The sequence below is a fragment of the Nelusetta ayraudi genome, unplaced genomic scaffold (assembly GCF_046127955.1).
Source record: "Nelusetta ayraudi isolate G7.1 ecotype Tasmania unplaced genomic scaffold, CSIRO-AGI_Nayr_v1 ptg000026l, whole genome shotgun sequence".
NCBI classification, from domain to species: Eukaryota; Metazoa; Chordata; class Actinopteri; order Tetraodontiformes; family Monacanthidae; genus Nelusetta; species Nelusetta ayraudi.
In genome coordinates this window covers 9,248,821-9,269,435 of record NW_027466076.1, presented here as the reverse complement: position 1 = coordinate 9,269,435, position 20,615 = coordinate 9,248,821, and the positions used below count along the sequence as shown (strand labels likewise).

The 20,615-nt window shown below is 45.2% G+C and overlaps 3 protein-coding genes across 6 annotated transcripts; 2 read left to right on the top strand and 1 right to left on the bottom strand.

Moving 5' to 3' along the window:
* The first annotated feature begins 403 nt into the window (after positions 1–403).
* On the top strand, positions 404–7,167 carry grk5 (G protein-coupled receptor kinase 5). 2 transcript variants are annotated; one of them, XM_076029725.1, is made up of 16 exons: positions 404–680; positions 1,480–1,569; positions 1,666–1,778; positions 2,794–2,871; positions 3,037–3,134; positions 3,218–3,310; positions 3,421–3,484; positions 3,625–3,765; positions 3,974–4,164; positions 4,314–4,351; positions 4,720–4,809; positions 5,827–6,035; positions 6,150–6,287; positions 6,451–6,588; positions 6,684–6,815; positions 6,907–7,167. In XM_076029725.1, exons 1-16 carry the CDS (start codon positions 629–631, stop codon positions 6,979–6,981), a joined length of 1,740 nt encoding a protein of 579 aa, XP_075885840.1. In that variant the 5' UTR covers positions 404–628; the 3' UTR covers positions 6,982–7,167. The 2 variants fall into 2 exon arrangements, with proteins under 2 accessions (XP_075885840.1, XP_075885841.1); XM_076029726.1 differs by lacking the exons at positions 404–680; positions 1,480–1,569 and having other exon boundaries at positions 1,771–1,899.
* Positions 7,168–7,570: 403 nt separating this feature from the next.
* On the bottom strand, positions 7,571–19,774 carry ash2l (ash2 like, histone lysine methyltransferase complex subunit). 3 transcript variants are annotated; one of them, XM_076029724.1, is made up of 17 exons: positions 19,664–19,774; positions 14,060–14,126; positions 13,789–13,934; positions 13,593–13,681; positions 13,389–13,483; positions 12,797–12,892; positions 12,514–12,609; positions 12,334–12,409; positions 12,154–12,171; positions 10,383–10,482; positions 10,054–10,271; positions 9,809–9,976; positions 8,798–8,991; positions 8,630–8,722; positions 8,439–8,537; positions 8,285–8,344; positions 7,571–8,148 (listed from the first exon to the last, which is right to left on the bottom strand). In XM_076029724.1, exons 1-17 carry the CDS (start codon positions 19,687–19,689, stop codon positions 8,041–8,043), a joined length of 1,749 nt encoding a protein of 582 aa, XP_075885839.1. In that variant the 5' UTR covers positions 19,690–19,774; the 3' UTR covers positions 7,571–8,040. The 3 variants fall into 3 exon arrangements, with proteins under 3 accessions (XP_075885839.1, XP_075885837.1, XP_075885838.1); XM_076029722.1 differs by lacking the exon at positions 19,664–19,774 and adding an exon at positions 14,621–14,707; XM_076029723.1 differs by lacking the exons at positions 12,154–12,171; positions 19,664–19,774 and adding an exon at positions 14,621–14,707.
* On the top strand, positions 19,092–20,414 carry pnx (posterior neuron-specific homeobox). Its single transcript, XM_076029727.1, has 2 exons — positions 19,092–19,378; positions 19,488–20,414. The coding sequence occupies exons 1-2, from the start codon at positions 19,264–19,266 to the stop codon at positions 19,952–19,954; spliced, it is 582 nt and encodes a 193-aa protein (XP_075885842.1). The 5' UTR covers positions 19,092–19,263; the 3' UTR covers positions 19,955–20,414.
* The last annotated feature ends 201 nt before the right edge of the window (positions 20,415–20,615 follow it).

Below are 20,615 nucleotides of genomic sequence, written 5' to 3'. Positions count from 1 at the left end.
GCCGCTGAAGGCCCCAACAAACACTGCGACTGTGCGTGCACTGTAAGCAGCGATGGAAAACAAATGGATGAACTAAATGAACTAACGGATAGTTTAACCGTCTGACCTACATTGAGCGTCTCAGCGCCTGTTTATTCAACTTGTACGGAACGTGAAAAACACGCAGAAAAGTAAGTCAAACCCTGATTTTCAGATCTGGTTCATCCGCATTCGATGCCAGCTGATTGAACAAGAGCGACGTATAGGACAACTGCATGCTGGTCCCCGCCCGACTCGTTGGGAGTGAATCACATTTCCTCACTTGGCTGAAGATGATGAAAGTGGAGCAGCCTGCCAGCCTCCTGGGCCCTGCCTCCTTCAGGAAGGAGTGTCCTGCTGCCGAGTGTGTTGACAGGTGCAACGACCTGCAGCTCCATTCATCACTGAGTCACGATCGACTGCAGGTTGGGACGGCCGGCTGGTGATACGGCTGGTGATCTTAACTCGACCGTCTCGACCGTTGTGTGGTATTTCTTTTCCAGCGGGGGGAAGATGAATCTCGACTCGGCTCCGCCCAGCGCGTGAGCTCCGGTTTGTCGAGGTAGTTTTTGGGGGATAAACAGACGGAGCAAAACTGAGAAAGTCCTTCATGGAGATCGAAAGCATCGTTGCAAACAGCGCTCTCGTCCGAGCCAGAGAAGGTAAGAGTCCCCTGGACTTGAACGTCAAACACTTTTCTGAACTCGTCGGGCAGATTTGCAGTAAACAGCAACAACAACAACAACAACGTGTGAGTGTCAGCTGAGCGAGATGCAGCTTCGTCTTGAGTCGTGTTTTAGTTGAGGTCATCGAAATGCAGGTGGCCCTCTCAGGCCTCCCGCGACAGCTTTACCAAAGTTGACGGGCCAGTGAGATTTTTCTTTTGGATTAATGAGTATGAGAAGAATAAATTGTGTTAGTGGAGCAAATGAAACTGCTTGACAAATCAGTCTGAGGGGCGGGGGAGCACACAAAACTCAGGAACAGGAAGCAGGAACCAGGCTTTTCTTTCTCGCAGTTCAATTTTAGTTCCTTCAGGTTGATACACAGGCGGAAACTCAGACGCAGTCGTCGCAGGTATTTTGGTGTGTGAAAGTAAGTTGCAGAGTAATGTGGTCCCACAGGCTTTGCTTACCTGAGCTCCAGTGGCTATAAATAGCTCATTCACTGTGTTGCAGCATGCTATTGTGTAAGAACAAGAACAAGGGAAAAAACTCGACTGGTTCAGCAACGCGCGGCGCCGTGCACGACCCGTGCAGCGGCGTTTTACTGCAGGCGTGTCGGCGCGGCGCTTTTCCTCAACGGCAGCGGCAGCTCGTGTGCGCGTGCTGGCGTCCCATTGTACGCCCTTCTTTGCTAATTGTTGCCTGGCGGCGTCAGTCAGGGACAGACGAGCATTACGGTGATGAAACTGAGTGTCTGTCACACACGCGAGCGGTTTCCCTTCTCCGCCTCCTGCAGATGGAGGGATCAAAGGTCGCAGCTGGAGGTGGAAGGAGATGCTCCGCTTCCCTCACGTCAGCCACTGCGCCGACCTGGCCGCGAGCATAGGTGCATGAAAAAAAATCTGCTGCGTCTCCCGAATCGGTTCGCCGGCTTCACGCCGTGGCGTGAGCGCCTCCCTCACACCTTGTCTCTGTCCACCAGAGAGGGACTACCACAGTCTCTGCACCAAGCAGCCCATCGGAAAGAAGCTCTTCCAGCTCTTCTGCCGGAGTCGGCCCGATCTGCACAACTGCACCGCGCTCCTGGACGCTTTGGTACGCTTTTAATTTGTAGTTCGTCTGCCTCTGGACCGAGCAAACCGATTGCACTGAGGCAAACCGAGCGCAGGCCGAGATGGGACGAGCACTTAATTGTAGCTGCATCCAGAGTCCAGAGGTAATTAAGTAAAAGTATGGATACTTGGGTAAAAAAATAGTTTGGTAAAAGTAAAAGTCATTATTGAACACCTTTAATCAAGCAAAAGTAAGAAGTTCTGAAATGTATTTAAATAAAAAGTTGTGTTTTTTTTGGCCATTAATGAAACAATACATTCATTGACAATTTTGCAAAAAGTGAAAAAGTTGTAACAGAGTAAAATGGACTGAACTGACCCCAAGGCCGAAGTACTCAAAAACCATCCTACTCTAAAATATGATCCACATTTATATTCAACTACGCAACAGCAGAGTTCAAATAGCTCCACTTCAAGCAACAACAAATTACTTTGAACAGAATATGTACAGTATCTTTTAAGCACAAAAGTAACCAGCATGTTTTTCCAATGTAAGGAGTAGAAAGCACAGATATTTGTGTACAAATATAGGGAGTAAAAGTAAAAAGTTGTCCGAAAAATCTTTTGGGTCTTAACTGAAGCTCAACTCAAACTGAAGTCATTCAAACGTACAAACACACAGTCGGGATGAAAAAAAACACAGTATTCTTCCAGTGTTATTGATATAACCTGATCACAGTTTGGTGATTTTTACAGAGCCACAAATAGAAAGGGAGTTTGAAAGATGCCATTGATAATATTGATTAATTAAACGTTGCACTCTTTTACTCAGAATTTGGAGTAAGCGAGGGCAACAAGCGTTCATGTCTAAATGTCTCACAAAATATGGACAAAATCCTGCTTTTAAAAAGTGTTTACGATAAAGGTTATGGCGAAACAGTTGAGAAACGTGGGAACAACACAAGAAAAGTTTCTCAAACACGGAACAGACAGAACCCATTGCCTTGACTTACATGAACGGACCTGTGTGTGCATTGATTCCTACCCGTCTTCTTTAGGAGGCTTTCGAAACAACGTCCGACGGGGAGAGGAGAGACTTTGGCCTCAGCATCGTGAGGAAGTTCCTCGTCCAACAGGTCTGAGGGTGACACACACACACATAAAACTATAATTAAATTAGTCACACTGAAACACTCAGAACCTCCAGATTACAGCTTTGGATTTGCTGCACGCCCGCTTGAAAAACACACACCTAGATTTTCACGGCAGCTGCAGCCTCTGCGCTTTCTCTGTCTCCTCAGTCCAAAATGTGCGTCCCCATCCTGGCCAAGCACGAACCGGACTGCACGCGCAGTCTGGAGCTCGACCCCTGCCAGGACGTCTTCCGGGACTGCAGAGAGTGAGTCCGCACATCTTCCTTCCCTTCCCTGCCGCCGTCCATGCAATTGTCCAAGGGGAATGACAAGTCACGTCCTTATGCAGAGACCTTCATAAATACCTCAGCGGGGAGCCTTTCGCGCAGTACCAGGACAGCATGTACTTTGACCGTTTCCTGCAGTGGAAGACGTTGGAGAGGTCAGAGGATTCCCATCTTTTGCGCATCGAACGTTTTTCTCTGACACCGGTGATTGGTTTGTCTTTTTTCCTCTTCTTTTTTCAAACTGAGCCTCCGATTTCTCTTCAAGGCAGCCCATCACCAAACAAGCATTCCGACAATACAGACTGCTGGGCAAGGGGGGATTTGGAGAGGTGAGAAATTACATTTGGAAAAAGAACATCCTGTCATGGATATCACCACTTTAAAGTCAGTTCAAATTGAGTAGACAGACAGACAGACAGACAGACAGACAGACAGACAGGGATGCCACTGTGATCTCTGCTGTCTCCAGGTGTGGGCTTGTCAGGTGCGAGCCACAGGAATGATGTACGCCTGCAAAAAGCTGGATAAGACTCATGTGAAGAAGAGGAAGGGAGAAACCATGGCCCTGAATGAGAAAAAGATACTGGAGGGCCTGGACAGTCGCTTTGTGGTGAGAGCACACAAAAGAGGAAAAACCCACTTATTTGCTCCTGTTTTGGACTTGATCGGTCTAATCGGCCCGACTGGTCGGGCGACCTTTCGAAATCTAATCTGGCGAACCAGATTAAATTTAGATTTTACGAGTTCTGTGAGATCTCAGGCCGGAGTTTGGAGCTTCAACTCTTTTGTGCGAACTTCCTGGTCCTCCCCCCCCTCAGGTGAATCTGGCCTACGCCTACGAGACGAAACACTCCCTGTGTATGGTTCTGACCATGATGAGCGGCGGGGACCTGAGGTTCCACATTTATAAAATCGGAGAGCCGGGTCTGGAGAGAGACCGAGTGAAGTTCTACGCCGCGCAAGTGTGCTGCGGTCTGATGCACCTGCACCAGGAGTCGATACTGTACAGGTCAGCAGGACGCCGCCGCCAGCGCTCACTCACGTCCATCCCGCTTGGCCGCATTCTCATTGCCGCAACAATAATAGACAAAAAAATGACTTTTCTTCACATTTTACAGAGTGAATTGAATATTGTCTGTTCTTTTTCTTATTTCCTAGGGACCTCAAACCTGAGAACATATTGTTGGATGACTACGGTAAAAGCAATAACAAACTCCAGTCAGTGAATAACTCGAATGCCTAACGTCATAGGCCAAACACGAAGCAATCTTTCCATTCCATCTTCGACAGCTGCTATTTTTAGCTCTTCAAGGCATTTACGAAGTTTCTACAAACAAAGGCGGACTGAGCACACGAGGAAGTCAGGCGGAGTGATGACACTCCTGACACTCCCATCTGTGCACCTGTTCCTCATATCTTGGTCAACAGCTCCGAAATTGCTAGTTCAGCCTGTTTTTGCAAAGATGAGAAGGGAGTGAGAGAAAGGAATGGAGTCAAAAATCTAAGCTGCAATGCATCCAAACATGAAAACCAGCTCAGTTGATTTATTTTTCATCTCCCCAAGGACACATTCGCATTTCTGACCTGGGCCTTGCTGTGAGGTTGACCGCAGAGACTGAGGTGCGAGGCAGGGTGGGCACGCTGGGATACATGGGTATGTATACACCTCATAATTCAAGACAAATTTGGATCACTAACATTTCAGTTCTGAAATATCGCTCATCCATCACGCCGACCTTTCATAGGAAGCATTGTCCTTCACTCTTAGAAGATGTGGGGCCGGGTTTCATCGGCTTTCGTTGATCTCAAAAAGGAAAAGCTCAGTCTAAAATCAGGAAGAAGCTGCGCTCGATTTGCTAACCCAGCTGTCCAGGAATCATTAACAGTTAATATTCAGTATAACGTGCGCATGTTATACTATTTTGTGGCCACAGATTAGTATTTCGTGGGAACAAATTAGTATTTCGTGCACACGTTATATCTATATTGTGGCTATAGTTTATTTAATTTTTTCCCCCCGTGTCATATCTGGGGCTCCGTAAGGAAGCAGCTGCCAACAAGTGCCTGAAAAAAATTGAAATAAACGTCCCAAAAAAAATACAAACATGAAGTGGCTACAAGCCTCACTGCTAACGTTAATTATGGCATGGATGAAGTTTTCACAGCAAATAAACTTTTTTTGTAATGTGAAGTGCAGTGAGGTTTTTCTCCCTTTACTTCCCAAGGGTTCAGGTGAAAAACACAGTACTGGTAGTCAGCGCTGAGCAGTGACGTGCAGCTAATCTCCTGCACGCACCATTAGGAAGCCTTGAGCTGTAGCAACGCGGCTAACCTGGCGGTAATGTTTGGTCAGAGTTGATAACATTCCAAGATTTCCCCCCTGCTCACAAACACCTCTTATGGGCTGTGTGCTAGAAAGACTCTTTCCAAAGGATTTGGGAAAATTCTACCTGGCCTTCAAAGTGACTGTTGTCATAGTTCCGAGTAAATGGGCTAAATAGATATCCGGGGCTAATACTAATGCCCGTCAAAGCAGCTGTGTTGACCAAGATGTCCCATCTCTTCGTTCCAACTTTCACTTCATTTGGACTTTGAAATGCTCTCCTATTTAAAATGCAATATTGTGTGATCGCACAACCACCACTGATTGTTTATCTCAACCAAAATGTAGCTCCTGAGGTGGTCAGCCACAAGTTTTACGGGCTGGCCGTGGACTGGTGGGGCCTCGGCTGCCTCGTTTATGAAATGACGGCAGGGCGGCCACCGTTCCGGGGTAAAGGGGAGCATCCCAAAACCTCCGAGATGGAGAGAAGGATCCGGAGAGAGGTGGAGGAGTATGGAAAAACGTTTGACACGGACGTGAAAGATCTCTGTTCAAGGGTGAGTTCCAAAACAAATGGAGCTGCTGCTTCGCAAGTTGGAGATTTTTTTTTTATTTTTTTTTTTTTTTATTTTTTTTTTATTAAGGATGAGTTTTGTTTCCTCGAACTGTAGCTGCTTTCCAAGAATCCCTATCAGAGGTTGGGTTGCCAGAGCTCAGGAGGGAGGGAAGTCCAGTCACACCCTTTCTTCAAGGAAATTAACTTCAGGATGCTGGAAGCGGGGCTTGTCGAGCCTCTATTTAAACCAGATGTAAGCATGTGAATGAGTTGTAGTATCGGCAAAAGTGTTGCACGACTGCACAACTTTATTCTTTTCTCCCACTGACTGGGACAGATGCATCTCAACACTTGTTTATTTGTGTCGCTTTGCTATTCGTTCCTATCTGCTTTACTGTGTGGGTGGGGAAAAAAAGCCCAGGCTGGTGTACTGCCATGACATCGGAGACTTGGAGGAGTTTTCCGTGGTGCGGGGAGTCACCCTGGACCACATCGACGACAACTTCTACTCCAAATTCAACACGGGCAGTGTTCCCATCACCTGGCAAAACGAGGTACACTGTCGCTTCTGAGCGACGCAACGTAACAACGTTCAAATGGAAAGCCTGCCAACCCGGCCCCGCCACCCCTTCCCCTCCCTCCTCTGCAGCTCATAGAGACGGGATGCTTCAAGGAACTGAATGTCTTTGGCCCCGGGGGGACCCGAACTCCTGACCTGGACGACTCTCAGCCTCCCGAGAGCTCCAAACGCAGCCTGCTGCGCCGAATTTTCCGCAGACACGTAAGAGCCCAGTGGAGTGTGTGAGTGTTTCCTCGGCCAGATGCATCGTGCGTGTTCACGGTTGAGTGTTTCTCTGTTTCCTTCCCGCCAGCATCCGACAGAGCCGCATGATGAAAGCAGGGACGGCTTAATGTCCTCAGACACCTACATGAGCAACACCCTCTGAGAGCGGTGGCATCACTCAAACTGCTTCAGATACAGCCGACCAATCGGCATCCAGATGCACACCAGGCGCCTCGTTTGAACTAACGCGATAACACAGTCATTGTTGTTTTGTTTTTCTTTGGAAAATAGAGTTCAGACAATTACGGCAGCAACACCTGTTTCCCCTTTTTAATAAAGTGAGACATCATTTGGTGATTTCATATTCTTATGTTGCTGCTGACATTAATGAAATTGCAAGGCATCAGACGCCCAACGTGCGAACCCAATCTGAGTTGATTCATTGGCAGTGTGAACGGTATGGAATCAGATCTGCAGGTACGTCTGTTGCTCCAAGTCAGATACAGGTTTAATGATTTGAAATGAGGCCGCTGTCTGGTCTCGTAACCTGCACTTGAAACCAGATGGACGTTGGTGCGCAGGTGAAAACCAAAAACAGAAACACCCGTCACAGCTGAAAGTAGAGCTTCTACGTCTTTCAGACTTTGGATGAAATCCATTTTATTCGAGCCACATCACCATCCAACCACAGCCTGTTACTACTCATATTCTGAATCATCAAAACTCATGCCAAATTAAGAAGGAACACCGAGTATGGTACTTTTTCTTATTTATTTAATTCAGAGTATAAAACAGTTGATAACTGACACACATACTAGAACAAAATAAGCAAAAAGACAGAACACACTACAGAATTGCAGGATGGAGTCTTTCGTTCAGAACCGCATGGATCCTTTTAGTAGAACATTGTGGCATCACCTCAGCATCAGATCAAAAAAAAAAAAAAAAAAATCCCCCCCCGCCTTTAACAGTTGAGAGTCAACTAAGATTCACAAAGGAATGTAACCAGTAGGCAAACTGACAAATGACGACATGCAGCCGTCCGCTGGCAAATCGAGCTGTAACGTGAACAACAGGTTTATTTAGTTTCGGCTTTCTGCAGCATCAGAATAGGCACGGGTCGAGCTGGAGTTGGCTGCAGCGTGTGGCGCATAAACTGTACTGGCGGCGGCGGCGGAGAGATGTTCCGTCTTGGGAGGGTTCGCCGGTTTCGCCGCGGACTCTACCCTTCCCACGGGGGGCTGCTCCGCCCGTCCACGTCCGTCACCACGTGGTACAGCATGTCCGCCAGCGTGTGCTCGATCACGGCTCCCCAGCCCATGTCGCTCATCTGAGAGGGGACGAAGAAAAAGAAGAGCAAAAAAAAAAGTATTAATTGAAAATATGAAAATATGAATTCACGCCTCTAAAGACGTGAGCTGCACGTTGGCGACATCCAGTGGACGGGGAAGGAGGGAAGCTCTCACCGGCTGGTACTTGAGGTCCTTTGGCGGGTGTTTAAAATGTGGGCCAAAATTAACAGAAACCTTAAAAAAAAAAACAAGAGGTGGGGTGTGAAAGCATGAACTTTATTTTTAAGAAGGGGAAAAAAAAACAAAAAAAAAAAAACACGTGACTCACCGTGCAGCTCTTGTAGAGGGAGATTGCCGGGAAGTAGAGGCCTTCAAACAGATCCTCATACGCAACACCTTGGCTCACTCCATTTTTGAAGAAAATCATCTATGTATTAAAAAAAAATATTAAAATGAAACAGGATCTGTGAGCTTCAACACTCGGCTCACTGAGGCTTCTCCCGCGAAGCGCTTCCTCACCCTGCTTGGGCTCGTCAGCTTGAGACTTTTCTCTGCTTTGTCCACGTGATCCTTCTCCTCAAAGTACAGGTAGCTTTTGAACTTGATCAGTGCCTACAGACGGAACAGATTAAGGTTTGGCTGTCTGCTCGGAGTAGGTTCCCCCGACCCTCGTGTCTTGGTCATTACCTTGTCCTTGTAGGTGTCAGGCAGGGACTTGGCCGTCTCCGTGAAGTCGGGCAGCTCTATGAAGAAGCCCAGAGTGTCTCCCTGGCCGAAGCCTGATGAGTAATGTTTCCCGATGGACTGGTGAAACTTTGTGCCCTTTTTGCTGCGCCACGAGTAGCTGAACTTGTCATAGCCCAGCGGTGCCTGAAGGTTGCCTGCAATAGGAGGGGGGGAAACGGGTTAAACCTTCTGAAAATGAGCCAAACTAATCAAGACTGCAGAGGAGAGAGACAGACAGAAAATATCAGGAATCACGGTGTGGATTGTTGGGATGAGTATCAATAAAAATCCTACGCTAGAAATACAGAACAGAGGAGAAAATATATGCATTTCCCAAAGACCATAAACAAGGCAGGTCACTTTAAACCTGAATTCTATTTAATCCTGAAGCGTTGGACTGCTGATGAAATTCTGAAGGTTGGGCGATAGCAGCATCTAGTGGTCATTATGTATATCGCTTAGAGCATGCCACTAAATGCAGAAAATAAACAATAGAAAATGAAGTAGGGCGGCAACTAACGACTAATGATTTTTTGATGTCGACTAATCCATAGATTATTTTTTCAATAAGTAATAATGTTGTACTCTGACAGCATACGTTTTCAAAACAAACATATCAAAATAATGACACACAAAGCATTTATTTGTGACATAGCCGTTATATTTTTTTCAACGTAAAATATGTAGGTTATGTGCAATGTTTACCGCAGTTAAATATCTTAAAGTTTCTTACAACTTGAATGTCGAATTAATATTCCCTAAATAACAGTTAATAAGTGCTACGTGAAAGAGTGTTTCAATACAGTATAAACGCTAGCTTTGACAGGCGCTGTGTCTCTGTGTCGTCGATGTAATCAATTACATCGACTGAGTGTTGGAGCCCTAAAATGAAGAAGTGAAACTGGGCATCGGGGTGAACTTCAATGAATCGCCTCGAGATGAGGAGTGAACAAGGAGTGAGGTGCCACCCACCGAGCGGCTGAGACCAGCCGAGCCTGGCCGCCGTGTCCGGAGGCATGTCGTCGATGGACACCTCGAAGAACCAGGAGCCCTTCCGCACGCCGTGCGAGGCTCTGACCATGGAGTAGCCCTTCTCCCCGGTCACAGTCAGCCGGTCGTCGGAGATCTTCAGCTGAGGCGCTGCAGCGTCGGTTGAAAACACATCTCAATCCCGCTGCACAAGCCGCCGCTGAAAACGTGCGCGGGCGTCGACGTACCTCTGTCGTGCAAGGCCAGCAGCACCCTCTCATACAGGCAGGCCCTGTACAGGTCTCCAGGGATGGGTTTGCCCGCCCAGCAGTCCAGCTCCAGCTTCTCCGGGTCCGGGGCGTGAGGATCCGGCTCGGCCAGGATGTAGCGGTAGCCGTCCTTGTTGAAGGGGTGCTCCAGCGGGTAGCCGTGGGGGGGCAGCCGCTGGGCTGAGAACAGCGGGTCGCTGAAGTGACAGAGGAAAGAAGAGGCTTGAGTTTAGTTTTTTTTTTTATTTCTTTTTTTACACCTGGCAATACAGAGGGTAGAGCCGTCGCGTCGGACATGGACGTCCTACCTCCGGGTTCTCTTCGTCGCTCCCGCTGCAGTCCCCTCCTGTTGCTGCTGCTGCTTACGTTTGGCCCCTCTTCCTTTCCCAGGGCCGGGGGCCAGCGCACCTTAAGGAGCAAAGACAAGTTGATGTGACACCAGAGGAGGGGCCCTGCTTAACCTCGGTTAGATAAATGTGTGTAGAGGACTACGAGTCCAAGAGAATTCAAATGCAGTTTCTTCAAACGTATTAAACTCTAGTAAGCTATTTTTCCCCCTGATACTATACGCAGTAACAGAAACATAAAAATAAAAGTAAAGATATGTCACACTTGATTAAACACTTTACACCCCACTGCAACCAACTCTATGTTCTCACTCCACTACCGAGAAAAATAATGCAACACAGTGGCGGTGGTTAACAGGCGTTTACAGAGAACCAGCAGGCACAAAGAGGCAGGAATGAATTCCTCAGGCCTTTTCCAATCAGCACCAGCCTCTTGTAAAAACCCTCCTCGATCTTAAATGAATATATAAAACTTAATCAGGTTCTCTTGATTACACTCGAACAATCTTTGAGGTGGAAAATAATACTTGGCCTGGGAAGGGCTCCAGCAACCTCGAGGACAAGCGATGAGAGAAAATGGACGGGTGACAGAGAGACAGATGGACAGAAGCAAAAGTAAAGTAGACGACGTCGAAAGCCAAACATTACTGACTGGGCGGAGGCGCGCGCCTACTTCTGCATCATGCAACGGCAGGGCTGGACAGTGGTGTTTACTTGGCGCTGTATACTGCACTCTCTCATAACAAAGTGTATATATGTGATGTGATTGCATTCTTATACAAGTTAAAAGTGTTTTTTCTGGAAACTAAGGATCTTAACTGGGCCAAAAACCACAGCATGTATTTGTGCTTGAGAGTGTTTATATGGTATATGGTATATATTTCAAAGTAAGAGATCAGATTTGGCAATGTTTGTCTTACAATCTGATAGTCCTGTTGTTATCAAAGGTCACCTATATATTTACATATGTTTACTTTTCACCCTTGCACGATTAAGCATCCTGAAAACTATTCATTTCAGTCCTCTGCATGCAGCCTGATTCAATATTTAGATCTGATTAGATCGTTAATCAGGTTGTGAATAAGAAAAAAAACAGAGAGCTTTGGTTGGTCACCTGGCTGGTGGTTAGTGATTAGTCAAGGCCATTTTTCAATTGGGTGTCAGACAAGGGAGGCAATGTTGTTAGAAAACACTGGTGAAAGGGAATTTTGCACCTTCAACACCTAAACATGGTGGAGGAAGCCAATTACATCAGGCCACAGGTGAGAGCCCAGCAGAGATGAGGCTGATCGATGGAGGCAAAGGGTAAATCAAAGGTGACATTCTGCTCTCACTGTGTTCAGGTGTGAGAGGGCAGAGGGTCATCTGGGCCGGGTGCAGATTGTGAACAGGATTTTAGGAGTTGATTAGCGGCAAGCAGCGGTTTGATCACTGATCAGAGCGGCCAAAGCGTTGAAGCGGAGGGGTGGGTGGGGGCGGGGGTGGGGGAGGGGGAGGGGCACCAGACAGATGCTGAGAGCAGACAGGGAGGTTGCAGCTGGACGTGGATGAAGTTGCCCATAGAGTCTTGGCTAAAGTTTGGCTCGAGTTTGCGTTTTGACACACGGGGGTGGGGGAGTTGGAGCGAATTGCAAGGCCTGATTAGAAACCTGAGGGTCAACTTCTATCCAGAGCGTTACAGAACATAAAAACACAGTGATCGGCTCTTGATGGCAAAATACCACATAGTCACCTGAAAAAGCAGATCCACCTGGAACATAATGCACAAAATTGCCATGATGGTCATCACATTACACACCGCAGTCTCATTTTGGGGTAAGAAAATGTCTCTTCTGACGAGTATTTTTTTAAGAACAGACATTGCAGCCTCTGTTACGTCCATGTTAGACTTCATAAGGTTTTATGATCTCACCGTTTAGCCCACCAGAGGTAGGAGCAGCGGTGGTTTGCTTTTGTGTGTCGTATGAGGGTCCGATGTTTCCCAGATCCTTCAACAACGGGAGAGAAACTAAGGTTATACTTCATATGCGTACATATACAGTAGTCTGCACAACCCATCTGACGTGCTGATGACCAGCATGGCGTTCAATACCTGATCCAGCAGGCCAAACTTTGGGTATTCCTCCTCGGGATCTTTGCTGCCCGGGTCAGGGTGTTCTTTGACGAGGAACACATCTCGCTCTTTACTCTGGAACAAAGGGAAAATCAACAAAGCTCTCACTACATATCACTTGAATACATTCCATGTCAGCAGAGCAGCAGAGCCTATTTCTTGTGCAGAAGTCAATTCCTGATTGACTGTTTCAGCATTCAGAGCAGCTATTTTGAAGCCTCCAACGTATGGATTCATTCCTCTCTTCCACACAAAACGTTACCATTGTCTTCACTATGTTGTTGGGCCACGTGAGTTTTCCCGGCCGCTGGCGAGTTGTCATGCACTCCCAGTACTTGTCAATGAAAGGTATGATATCCTGTGGAGTGGGAAAAAACAGAAGATAAACACTGGTGCATGAATGAATTTGGCAAGTGGACAGACACACACAGCTGGGTCATCTTTCCAAGACGAGGGGGATAGTTTGGACAGATCTTGACCTCCTCTTAACCGTAATTCTTCATGCATTGTTTCTGCAGCTGGCTGAGTCCTTCTCTCTGTATATTTCTGCAGCTTCCAAATGTTCCTCTTGGCTTTCCTTTTGTTTTGACATTTTAAATTCAGCAAAAAATGCATATTCATCGCGCTGTTCATCGTATTATCAACATCTGAGTCCCCCCAATTTGGCCGCGCGTCCGGGTAACTGGCAAAAATGTGACGTCGCTGAAAACACTCTATTCTAATCTGTCACCATAACAGCGTTTAAACGGGTATGAAGAAAATCTGTGTAAAAAAAATAAGTCCCTAATTTGTTTAGATTATTATAGTACAGTCAAGCTCATAAAAACCAAACAAAAGAAAAAAAACCTGCTCACCTTGTCTTTGGAGAACATGGTCTTTGGGTGCTCCTCTTGCGTTCGAGACCGCCATGTCAGGTTGGCCAGGGCAGTGAGGCACATCTCTTTCAGATCTTGGGACACGAGAAGGCAAACGTGGCTTTGAGTCGAGTGCGGGTCCGACAACACCGATAATCAACTCGCTGTTGATTTAACCTTGCTTCTGACACACTAAACACCTACTTGCTTGTTTTCTGAGAAAGTACGTGTTGCCGCTGTGATGGCACACGTTGCAGTGGAACACATAGTTGGTCATGAAGGGAAGACAGGTCCTGTCGTAGAAGGGAAGAGGGGTGCACAGTGAGCACGGTCCATCAGGTGCACAGCACGGGTGAACATGATGATGATGATGATGATGATGATGATATTCTGTACATACGCGGTGTCGATGGCGAACGTGTCCGCAGTGAACCACTTCATGCACAGGGCGCACTGCAGCTCCACCTCCCCCAGCTGCCTCCCACTCTCCTCATCGCCAGAGCCGGTGAGAGCGTCTGCAGCCTCGGAGCCTTCAGCTCCCGCCTCCTGTCAGAAAGCAGATGTTTAGAGACAACAATAATATACGTTGGTTGACAGAAAGGCGTGCGGGTGGCAAAAACCCGCAGGCTACACAAAATAATGATGATATCAATCAGATACGTCGACATTACCACTCCTTCTTTGCCGTTTGACGATTCTGTCTCCATGCTGGCGGGGAGGTCCCGAAATGTAGCATCACTGGAAACCAACATCAACGACTTTGTTAATGATTATAATATTATAGAGCGGAGAACTTGCTTTGTATATATATATATATTTATTTATTTTATTTATTTATTTATTTATTTTTTAAACACACACACAACAGAGAAATATACTCAAAAATACGCAAAAGTTCCTACACTCAGTGTTTGAGTTAAAATGTTCAATTACATCGATTTTCTTAATTATTATTATTTTTATAGCCGCAAAATCTTTAATGTATAGAATTCTCTTTCTGACCTATGTAAAGGGGAAGTGGGATTAAATAAAACAACAACATCGGAACCGGAACATTGGTGGTTCCTTTAGGCTGTCAGTCGAGACCGTTAACAAAAGCTAGCGAGTATTAAACCATTCTTTTTAATCACGCTTAAGTTTGTTTTAATGGTGCTTACGCTGGGTAATCATATATTTAGATAAGCAAAACCAACGAAGCACGGTAACAAATATGTGGCAGTGGAAAACCATACCCTTCCACGGGCTCTGGGTCGGTGGTAGCAGCACTACCCGCCTCTCCTTCGGACGCCATCTTTCAAATAAATGAAAACAACAAAAAAAACATAGCGAGAGACAGGACAATTCTACTTCCGGGTTGCTACTGGGGGGGTGGGAAACCAAACAGCGACACCCTAGGATTCAAACGGAACTGCCTCCTTTTTCCTCCTCGCAAGAAATATTTTTTGCATCGACAACTGCTCAAGTTATCAATCGTTATAACTAAACGTAATCAATCAATAAATAAATAAAACGTTTTTTGTGTTTTTTTAAAATATTATTATCTCTACCAATCAGAAGAACACAATGAAAAAAAATGTTTTAATTTTACCATTGAGTATTCATTATTATCATACAGCTTCTCTTGTTGAGTAACAGTGTATATAAGCAAATTCTCCTTTTATTTCGGTCTTTTTGATTACTTTTTTTTTTTTTTTTTTTTTTTGTATTTTAGAAATGACCAAGATTGGAAATCTGACACAAGCATTTTTCAAATGTTTGACCAGTAGAGGGCTCTTTCTAACAAGTTAGTTGAGTAATACGGAAGTTTAAAGAGGGACATAGAGTAAATGGAAAATGTGAAAAAAGGCGGGTGGGTGGGTGGTTTGATAATTTTATAGCTGACATGTAACATCGTTTTGGGTGCAAGAGTATTCAGAGTAAATGAGAACAAACATGACAAACAAGTTAAAGCAAATAAGAGCCAACAATAAAGGTCAACTATTTGCTTTTGTTTTTTTTGTTTGTTAGTTTTTTTTAAAGTGTTTTGGAAACACATGGAAGCTCCACATACTGCTCTATATTGTTCTCCAAAATGCAAAAATTGGAAATGGGTCACCCATGCTTTGAATTGCGGTATTGTGTATGCTTGTAATTGTCTCAGCTTACTGTATATGAAAGGCCAGTGGTTAAATTGCTGATAGCAAGGAGAAGACATCAGAATTCATCTCTACTCACTCTTTGATACAGTTGGAATAAACCATAAAAAATGTAGAGTGATGTATTTGCTATTATATCAATGGATTTATTTTTTTGTTGTAGCTTAAATATTTAAAATACATCCTTAAACATCCCATATTATAAGTACACACATTTACAAAACTACTGTTTGGCAAGTAGCAAAAAAAAAAAAAACTAAAATTGATTATATTTAAGTGTTTCAAATGCTAGGTAAATACTCTAAATTCCTTTATTCCACTCTACATTTTATTCTTGGGTTTTACACCAAGCAGCTGATCAGGTGTTTGAACATGCAAATGTCACTTGATTTGTTTTTCAACATTACCATTCAGTGTTTACAGAGTAAAGAGTCGTATAAAAGTTTTTGTGCGCTGAAGAGACCACCCCGATCACGTTCTGGCAGTCAAACTTTACGTTAGAGTCTGCGTAGGCCGTTCAATCGGCAATAAAAATGCGTTAAGCACAAAGGCAAGTGTGCCGGCAGACGTCCCACAAAAGAGCGAAGGAATCCTGAGAACACCCCTGGGTGCTGCAATAAATGTTTTCTAGGGCATTGTATGGGGGATAATAGTTGTGTTTTCTCCTCCCCTATCCTCCTGCAATGAAGACACATCTGTGATGTTGGGAGAGTGGGTGGAAGACGCGGTTACATTGTAACCACATACCTGTTTACGGAGGATGCTTTGCTTTTATCCACAGATACTTTAGTTTATATCCACAGATACTTTCGTTTTGTTGATGATCAGATTATAACTGACTCTTTTTGTTTTTTCATATGTGGAGGACCTCCATTTGTTCCGCTGTGGGTTTTCAGATGTCCATTATATGGGTTTAAACCCTGATAATGATTCACATCCCATAGTCTTTATACTATGTAATCTTTCTTCCATATCTACCCATCCATTTTCTATACCCGCTTCCTTCTGCAGTGTACAACCCTGTACATGTCATAAGAGTATACATTTTTTCCATGCATTTTTTGTTTTGATCCAAGCCAAGTGCAAAATCCATCGAGTGGTTCTTCTTCTCGGTTTGTTCTTTATTATCTGTCGCTTCTCTGTGTATGTAGGGCACTCTGGCTGAACCATTAGGGTTTTTGTTAGATTGACTGTTACACTTTGGCATCACCTGAAGTCCAGGGCGGATTCTTGCTGACACTGTATATAAAATAAACAGTCTCTTTCCATCTGTCTGCTTTGACAAATGTGCTCGGTGAAAGCTGATTCTGGAGCGCAGGAAATTTGTAACAGTATATCCTTGTGCGACGGCGACCAAGCAAATCTTTCCTTTTTGGTGAGAGTAGAGGCTATTTCAACACAAGGTCATTCTCTCAGAGTTGACAAAACCTTTAGACAATGGGAGGGCGGGAAGCTTGTTTTTGCTTCTGCTATAATATTCGGGCTTGATGTAAAAACTGGCTTGCATCTATGAGATATGCTTGACAGTAAAATAGCTATTTGTCAAACTGAGCATCTTCTGTTGGAAAAAGCATTTTTCAGCCACAACTTTTCACCACTTCATTTCACATCCTTCTTACACCACCTGTGTTGCCAGAATGAAATCATAAAACTCCAAGCAGATCCACATTTGAGCCTATCATTTCTATTTCTATATACTTTAGGTTTATGCAAACTGCTTTCATACGAAGGGAAAACATCAGAGGAAAAAGTCAAAAGGAGCTTAAAAAAACAAAAAAAAAAACAAGCATTGCCGTGTTCTGTGGTGGCGGTGATGCTCATAACTCTGCCGTCAACCCAGACACTCATCCACCTCATCACATCCACAGAGCATGTCCACTTCCTGTTGTCCTGCCATACAAAGCCCAGGGTCAGAGAGGGTCAGGCCCACTGGTGACATCTGCTAATTGTCCTGATGGTCCCGCCTCTTCTGTCCTGCTCAATACCAGTTGCTCCGTAGGTGTCTACAGGCAGGGAGCACACTGGCAGCTGCCACCTTCACGGTTTCGGTTTCACCCCCGCTGGACCATTTACACCCCCCCTCCAATCACAGGACCCCTGAGGTCTCCCCATTACGTGATGAGAAGCCATCAATGTAAGCAATGGAAAACTATAAGTGATAATGTGGGCTTAAAGATAGGACTGTTAACCAAATTGTGAGGTGAATAGAGCAGATAGATTAAGGTGAAACGTGGGACGGCAGAGCATTTAAAGCCGAGAGGAAACAAGAGATTTTCAAGAAGTAGCTAAATCTTTATGAAACTGTTCTAAGCAAGCACTTTTGGAGGTTAGCGTCAATGAATAATCTCAATCAAACACTTTACCATTAAGGGTATCATGCAATTGTGTGTGTTGTACATATATTCAATTTTTAGATCAGAATCAGAATCAGAATCAGAATTAGCTTTATTGGCCATGTTTGTGCATGCCAAACAGGGAATTTGACTCCGGTTTGTCTCTGTTCTCTCTACTTAGGTTAAAAAAACAAAACAAAACAAAAAGATAGTCAACAAAAGTTTTTAAAAAAGTAAACAAATGTGCAACTAGATGGACAATTCTTTGCACTGACTTCTCCAAATTACATTCAAAACACAAAAGGCCTCCAATAAACAAACAAACTGGGGGACAAACGGGGATGTAGACCCGAAAACACAGATTGCTGTTTATGTGTTTATTTATTTATTTATTTATTTATTTCGCTGAAGGTCTGTTTCATGTTTCATCTGACTGACTGACTAAACAAACCCAGTTGTTTGTTTGTTTTCCACCGCCTTGATCCAGCTTTTAATTAAATTTATATGTTCTACATTTTTCATATTTATGTTTGACGTCCTTCCCTCACATCTCAACTGAATGCCAATGCTGTGATGAGTGTGTAAAATGCTTCTATATCATCTTCTCTCACCTGTTTATCATTTAGCACCATCCTAACGTCTAATTATAGCAAAATAGGCGAAACCATTTTTGGGTGGTTTGCATAGTGCAGAGCCAACAACGTGCTGATGATTCCTAATGATTAAATTTACAGCGTTGCTATAAAATCAGAATCCGTCTGATCGTCCCCATATCCGACCCGCAGGACCATTGAAGTCAATGATCAGCCCTCATAAAGTTGTTGGTGGGCTTCTGATTAAACACAGGGCTCTTTTGTGGGGACGCTGTCCTCGACAGGAGGACAAACGTCGCAATGCAAACTGGAACTGGAGAGGCAATGGGGATAAAGCGCACAACTTTCCCTTTGATGAGTCCATCAATTTGCATCACAATGGCGCTTCACGTGTCCTACCAGCGTAAAAGTCTCGCATTAGCAAATAATGACAAGCCGCGGCACAATGCAGGACACGGGGCGACAGAAAAGGGCACATTTTAACCAGATGCCCGGCAATAAATAACTGGAGCAGCCCCCCCCAACAGACACACACACACACACACACACACACACACACACACACACACACACACACACACACACACACACACCCAGCTGAGAGAGTGCGCATTTACATTTTGAAGTGCCCACTCGGGGGTCCCACGGGGCCGAAGCGTGTCTGCGCGCAATGCAAACGCTCAAAAGACGCATCTTACTTTTTTTGTGTGTGTGTGAATGAAATGTAAATGTGCAACGGCGTGTGCACGGCCGGACTCTCTATATAAGGGTTCGCAAGGGGGCCCCAGACACTCAGGCAGACCCCGAGCTAAAGATGCAGCCGCTCGCAGCCAAGTTCCCACTCAGCCACAGGACGTCCTTTTCCGTGGAGGATATTTTGGATCCCACCAAATTCACAAGGCGGTTAAACCGATCGGCGGCGGCAGCAGGTGAGAAAATCGAACTTTTTGAAAGTTATAAGACCTATAGGGTGTGCATTTGCACGAGAGATCCACGATCCTATTCATTCATTCATTCATTTAATTTCGCTTGTTTCAGGAGCTTCGGCCACAGACGAGCCCAAAGACCTTCCTCCGGGCGACGAAAGCCGCGCGACCGACGTGGACGCAAAGCACCGTGGCGCGTCCGAGGCGCAGCGCCGCCGGCGGATCCGCACCGCCTTCACGCTGGAGCAGCAGCAGACGCTGGAGCGCAGCTTCCAGAGGTGCCACTACCTGTCGGTGCTGGAGCGCCACACCATCGCCTCGGCGCTGCGACTCTCCGAGACCCAGGTGAAGATCTGGTTCCAGAACCGGCGCACCAAGTGGAAGAAGGAGCGGCCGCAGGGGAAGGAGCAGGCGGAGCAGGAGCTCAGCTTGGCGGCGTCTTTCTCAATGCAGGCCGCCGCCTTCGCGCCCCTCGCCTGCGCTCCTCTCTACTGCCAGCAGCTGCAGCAGCAGCGCGCACCGATCCAGATGTTTGCGCACCTGCCGCCGCCGGCGCCTTATCACCACTACTACAGATGATGCGCGAATCGGTGTTGAGAGACTTAGCACATGATGGAGAAGGACAAAGGTTTCCAGCATCAGCCTTTAGAAAACAACTGGCACTACTTTGAGGAACACTGGGGGTGTCAAAAAGCAAAAATGAAATTGCGTTTTAACTTATTGTACTAAATATTTTCAATGCAACGCTTCAGCGTGTTCATTGTGCATTCTGATAATTTATTTTGACAGCGAGAGGAAATGTAGATTGTTCTTAACATGTCAGGACTCACTTGTATGTTTATTGTTGTTGGAAAAAATAAAAAATATTTATATTTTTACACGTTCCACTGCTGATGTATTTTTGATGAGGCTTTGCAGGTGTAATAAACCAAGAAAGGACCTAATATAACAGAGAATAGGCAACAGCATCATAAATCAGGCTGATTCAGTTCATTTGAAGTAAACCTCACAACATTTATTCCAGGAGATAAAATAAAATAATAATAATAAATAAATAAAATAGAATCATTAGCGAGGACGCTGTCTCTGAATGATTATATTATGTAATGTAATAATATGGACACTTTCCAAAGGTGTTTTTGATTCATCTTAGGCGTAAATCTGTATATTTGGCAAGTAAGTTGAGAAATTGCGCTAGGCCGTATAATAAAATGGAAAATAAATTGAAGTCAAGGTTAGG